This window comes from Arachis stenosperma, chromosome 3 (genome assembly GCF_014773155.1).
Source record: "Arachis stenosperma cultivar V10309 chromosome 3, arast.V10309.gnm1.PFL2, whole genome shotgun sequence".
In the NCBI taxonomy this organism is placed as follows: Eukaryota; Viridiplantae; Streptophyta; class Magnoliopsida; order Fabales; family Fabaceae; genus Arachis; species Arachis stenosperma.
This window is the reverse complement of record NC_080379.1, coordinates 38,790,023-38,796,366: the sequence shown is the minus strand read 5'-3', so window position 1 is coordinate 38,796,366 and position 6,344 is coordinate 38,790,023. Positions and strand designations below refer to the sequence as shown.

General features: G+C 40.4%; 1 protein-coding gene across 1 annotated transcript; it reads left to right on the top strand.

Annotated features, from left to right (window-relative positions):
- The first annotated feature begins 517 nt into the window (after window positions 1-517).
- On the top strand, window positions 518-1,941 carry LOC130965931 (uncharacterized). Its single transcript, XM_057890687.1, has 2 exons — window positions 518-985; window positions 1,093-1,941. The coding sequence occupies exons 1-2, from the start codon at window positions 518-520 to the stop codon at window positions 1,939-1,941; spliced, it is 1,317 nt and encodes a 438-aa protein (XP_057746670.1).
- The last annotated feature ends 4,403 nt before the right edge of the window (window positions 1,942-6,344 follow it).

Below are 6,344 nucleotides of genomic sequence, written 5' to 3'. Positions count from 1 at the left end.
GGTTGTTATTGGTAGGGATAGTGATGATATTTCGAGCGGTACACCTACACCACATGGAGGTTCTGGTTCTGGAACACAACAGTATCCTCCGCACCTGTCATCGTTGAACTTGGAAGCCGTCGGTCAACACCAGAATGTAGAGCCAACCTTCGCTGGCCAGGGTATCCATGATAGGAATGCTTTGACGGAATTTCAGGTTGGCCAGTCGTTCAAGAGTAAGGAGGAAGCTGTGCTTAGTGTAAAAGATTACAGCATTCGGCGTGGAGTTGAGTACAGAGTTATAGAGTCTGACAATCTGAAATACCAAGGCAGATGCAAGGAGTTTGGCAACGGGTGCACGTGGTTAATTCGTATCACATTGCGAAAATAGAAGAGCACCTGGGAAGTTAGGAGGTACAACGGACCACACACGTGTATGGCCACATCGATATCAAACGACCACAAATAGCTTGATTATCATGTCATATGTGCGAGGATCTTTTAGTTGGTCAGAGCTGATGCGTCCGTGACGATTAAGATGCTCCAAGAGGCAACGGAGGCAACATATGGTTTCAGGCCTAGTTATAGGAAAATATGGTTGGCAAAGCAGAAGGCAATGGCACAGATCTATGGCGATTGGGAGGAGTCCTATGGTGATCTGTCCCATTGGATCATTGGGGTCACATCCACCATGGATGGTACCGTTGCTTTGCTGAAGATCTACCCGGTTAGAGTGGGTGATCAGGTTGATGAATCTAGAGTCTTCTTTCATCGCATGTTTTGGACATTCCCTTCATGTATTGAGGCATTTCGACACTGTAAGTCGCTTGTCATTATCGATGGCACACACCTGTATGGCAAGTATGGAGGGACGTTGTTGTTGGCGATTGCTCAAGATGGAAACTCCAATATATTGGCTTTGCGTTTGCACTTGTGGAGGGGGAAAATGCAGAATCCTGGGCATACTTTCTATCCAACCTTAGAAGACATGTTACTCCACAGGAAGGTATTTTGGTGATTTCTGATAGACACAACAGCATCAAGGCTGCACTATAGGCACTAGATAGTGGTTGGCGACCTCCCCATGCTTATCGGGCATTCTGTATTTGGCAGGTTGCTGCAAATTTTGCCCTTACCTTTAAGGGCAAGGAGTCAAGGCGGTGGCTGGTAAATGCCGCTTATGCGAAGATGGAAGCAGAATTTGACTATTGGTTTGATATAATGAGGACAGAGAACCCGGCCATGTGTGATTGGGCAAATAGGATGGAGTATGAGAGGTGGACACAGCACAAGGATGGGGGGAGGCGATATGGTCACATGACGACCAACATATCTGAGTGCGTGAACTCTGTCTTGAAGGGCACAAGAAATCTACCGGTGACGTCCTTGGTCAAGTCGACCTATCTACGGCTAGCTGAGTTGTTTGTTATCCGAGGGCAGACGGTAGAGGCACAGTTAGCGTCCGGACATCAGTTTTCGCAGGCACTTGTTAAGGCTATTGAGCGGATCTTGAGGGATTCGAGGTGCTTCACGGTGACCCTGTTCGACAGGCATCAAGCTGAGTATACCGTGGGAAAGACTACCCCTACAGGTAAATTCTCGTTGGGTAGTTACCGAGTTTCCCTAAGGGATCGCACATGCGACTGTGGATACTTCCAAGCACTGCACTACCCCTGTTACCATGCCATCACGTGCTGTGCTCAGTCACGACTAGATTGGGCCACTTACGTCGATGAAGTCTACAGCATGTCTGAGGTATTCAAGGTCTATCAGATATCCTTTGTAGGATCTACCGGTGACTGTCCTGCCTCCAGCCTCAATCGCACTGTACCCACTAACTCTACTACCAACCTGGGTGCCACCCCCAATGCCCCTACGTCTAGCATTGGTGCGACGAACACGGTGGTCGCCACCACCTCTGGCATCCCTACCTGCATCATCCTCCTGCATCATATCATCTAACCATTGCCACTCTCGGCCAGTGTTCTAGGTACCAATACGACGGCGTCTCTTAACACGCTGGTTGTCCGGCATATTAGGTAGCTGTGATCTGTGTGGCGCCTAAGACGACCCTCTCCGAAAGGCTTCTGCCTGTATCTTGGTGCCCCTGGGATCCGTGAATGCTACCCCTGGGGAAAGAAACCTATGCGCCGCGCGGTGCCACCAATCTAAGTAATCAGATGAGGGGCCAGGATCTGCCACTCGATCGATGGTAATGACTGCATCAAGTCTGTTCCCCCAGTGTAAATGCCCGGCCTGATAGTAATGGGGGAACCACCTATCTCCTCCCCTCCTGTCCTTAGCATGCAGCCAGTCTATATTCAAAACCCCCTCGGGGAGATGCTGAACTCCACTAAGCTGTGGGACAACCCTATCAACATGGTGCCACTCGATGACCGCAAAGTATATCAAACTAGTGACCTCTCGCCATATGCGACAATGCTCCTTTGTAAGTATCTCCGGATGGACCACAACAAGTACATCAAGGGCGGAGTACGGCTCCCATACAATCTGAAATTTTTTAACCCATTAAACATTACCACAACAAGTATATATATAGGCATGACCGTAAAGCATACAACAAATGAAACAAACACGCTCATCAGACTTACATCGCGAGCGGTCAACCGATCCAACGCAAGACGATAATTTATGACCCTCTGTTCCTTGCCATCGTTCGGAGGTAAGTAAGCAGACCACCTAAGCTGAAAAAATAGTAAACACAAAGTTATAATACCATGGCATATCACATTCTTAAACTTTTAAAAATATAAAAAATACCTGGATACCAGCGGAACGAGAAAACCTCAAACCCAAACGGCCTCAGCAATGAAAATCACCAGAATATTCAATTCTGTAGCAAGTGGAGAGGACCCGCAAGTTTGGTCACATTCTTGTTCTTAACCCGACACATGCATCGATACAACCACGCCAAAGCGGCCGACCCCCAGCTATACCTCCCCATGTCATCAAGGTTCGCCACAAATGGCAACCACCGTATATGTACCCGGTTCACACTCTTGTCCCCAAATAACTGAGTGGATAAAAGCATCATGATGTAGGAACGTGCATAAACGCGAACAGTGTCCTCGGTCGCATTGGCTGGTAACACCCTAAACCTCTCATGGAACCATATAAAGTAGACTGTCATCTGCTTGACCTTATTCGGTGGTGGCAGCTCACCGAATAGATCCTAAAACCACTCCCAAGCTGGTCGGCCACCCTCCATGAATTTCTCAAACTCACCAAGGAAACCATTCACGGTCTCCCCATCGACAGGAAACCCAAGCTGAAATGCCACATCCTGCAATGTCACTGTGCACTCTCCGAAAAGCATACGAAATGTGTGCATCTCAGGACGCCACCTCTCAATGAAGGCACTGACCAAGGGCTCGTCCAACTAGAACCAGTGGCTGTTTAACCTGGCTAAGTGGTACAATTCAGTCCTCTCTAAATACGGGATGATCCTGTCATTCATGGGCATATTTTGTTGCCGTCTCACACTATAGATACACCTAGTAGGCTGCACACACAACACAAAAGACATACCGTAAACAGTTAAATTCTGCTATATACAACAAATCTTCCCATCTAATAACAACAAATCCCTTATAGCAAAACGAAACAACGACACAAGTTACATTACTAAACAATTAAACTATTAACCTATTAGTCAATCGTCAAATCGAAATGCAAAAAACTTTTTTTGTGCCTAATATGAAAAAATGTTACACAATTTAAAGAAGCCCTTCCACAAAAATTGATTTAACACAAATAACACTGTAATAATAAAACTATTTCTTACAAAATACAATATTAGGAAACTAACTGAACAAAAACTGCTATACAAACCGATTCCTATATATAGCTTCACTACATTCTACATCCTAACATGCAATGCCAAATTCCAAACTATAAGGGTTAAACTATAAAGTCTACTTCCTCTACCTAACAAACCATTTTTCTAATTACTAAATGCCAAGTCCTAAAAAAAATTAAATGCTAATACTAAAAAAAATTGCTAATGCTAAAAAATATAACATATAACTAACCTCGTCAGCAATGGCATCGTCAACATGGGCAACACCATTCAGTCGGTACAAGCTCCGTTCTTCTGCCAAGGTATCTAACTAGAGATTGCACTCGGTTATGCTATGAATAATTGAAGAAATGATGAAAATTATATAACTTAATTAAGGTCATTTATGTTTTGGATTTAAACTTGTAAGAAATGATGATTAATTAGATTATTTTATATTTTAAATTGGAAATACTTATTTAAATTTATTAGTATGTTAATAAATTAAATTTTATATGTTCTCAAAATAATTTCTAGTATCATGATTAAATTCCAAATTGTTATTTTTAATCTAAAAATTTTGTGAAATTTTTATATTATTAGTATGTATTTTTCTAACTCTAGAATTAGCTACACACTCACTAATTATACTCTCAGCCTCGCTAAGGACACACGTTCTTTTCTTCCTCACCAACACCATGACTTACTCCCAGTGACACTCATCTTTCACTCCCTCAGCCATGTTCCTTCACTCTTTACTACTCATTCTTCATCGAATAGTTACCACACATACATTGCTACTAATCCTTCCCTCATTCATCCACGTTTCTTTGTTCTCTACCCCTTATTCTCACCCAACATATACCACACACAAAGGAAAATGGAGAGTCTGATCCAGGGAAGACAGAAGGGAGAAGAGGGATCGAGAGAGGAGAAGAGAACGCGAGAGAGAAGGAAGGTGTGCCAGGTGGCCACGATCGCTGCACACCACTGCCGAAGCTCCCCTCACCACCGTCAACGCTGGTTAGGGCAGAGAAGAAGAGGAAGAATGCTGAAGAACAGAGACTGAGGGGTAGGTTTATATTTGAGTCTTGCATGAATAATTATTATGTATTAATAGTAGTTATGTGAGTATATATTTATCTGACATAGTTGAACTTGAGGTATATACTAAAATAAAAAGAATTTTGTTTTTCTGAAAAACTATCGACAAGTTAACATGTGGAGGCTCAATATTAAATAGGTGATAAAAAGATAATGCCTTATCTTTAGTACGATCATGACGTGCTAAAAGTTAGGGTATTACATTATGATATCAGAGCAGTTCGTTCCTGTTAGAGCCCTGGGGATGGATTGACTATGCTTTACTGTATGCTCTGTGTGTCTATCATGCAGTAGGACTTGTTCTAATGACAAGAGTTTAAGTTTAGATGCATGACTGTCTATTGATTAATGCTGTTAGTCGACCATTGCATTCCTCATGGTATTAAGTCTGGCCAACTTAATACTGATGACTTATATATATGGGAATACTAATGGGTTATTATGGACGAAATAGAAGTAATAGCTAATGCGAATTACGGGGTTTGGGAACGTTAGAAGTTAAGTTCTAGGGGTTAGCTCCTTATTGATCAACATATAATCCTTATTCGTGCTAATCTGAATCTCTTCCTTGATTACTTACAATGGAATTCTTTGTTTCGAACTTCCTTCTTGGGATGTGTTTGAATATCTTCTGATCATATCTTATCGTTCATACATATCCTTACTTGAGTATGTTTCTAGTTATTGCTTGAATCTTTTGGAACATTATTTCCTATCATTGTCTACCTATCATTGTTTTGTGCATCCTTGTTAGAGTATAATTCTAAGCACCTTTTTAAATCTCTACAGTACACTACACTATTTCTGTCATCTTCATAAGATATGATTTCTTTCACATTTGAAAAACTGAACATGCCAAACCTTTCTATTTCTTTTCTTTGATATTTTTGAAAGTGGAGTTGAAATGAATCTCTTCTATCTTATATCAATTTTAGTGGGCGAAAATTTTTGTAAGGTGGATAGGATATAACAACCCCAATTTTTTTATAAAAAAAAATAAATAATGAGTTATTAGTTTGTTTATGATAATTGTTGATAATTTTATTTAAAGAAAATTATTTCTCTAAATGTAATTAAAATAAATTTTTTGATATTTTGAATAATTGAAGAAATGATAAAAATGATATAACTTAATTAAAGTAATTTGTGTTTTGGATTTAAACTTGTATTTTATAAAAGATGATTAATTAGATTATTTTAAATTTTAAATTAGAAATACTTATTTGAATTTTTTAGTATGCTAATAAATTAAATTTTATATGTTCTCAAAATAATTTCTAGTATCATGATTAAATTTCAAATTATTATTTTTAATCTAAAGATTTTGTGAAATTTTTATACTATTAGTATGTATTTTTTTAACTCTAGAATTAGCTATACACTCACTAATTATACTTTCAGCCTCGCTAAGGACACGCGTTCTTTTCTGCCTCAATAACACCATGACTCACTCCCAGTGACA

Coding starts and splice junctions, on each gene's coding strand:
- LOC130965931 (XM_057890687.1), top strand. CDS start 518: ATGCTCCAAGAGGCAACGGAGGCAACATATGGTTTCAGGCCTAGTTAT. Junction 986..1,092: donor ACATGTTACTCCACAGGAAG/GTATTTTGGTGA, acceptor TGTATTTGGCAG/GTTGCTGCAAATTTTGCCCT.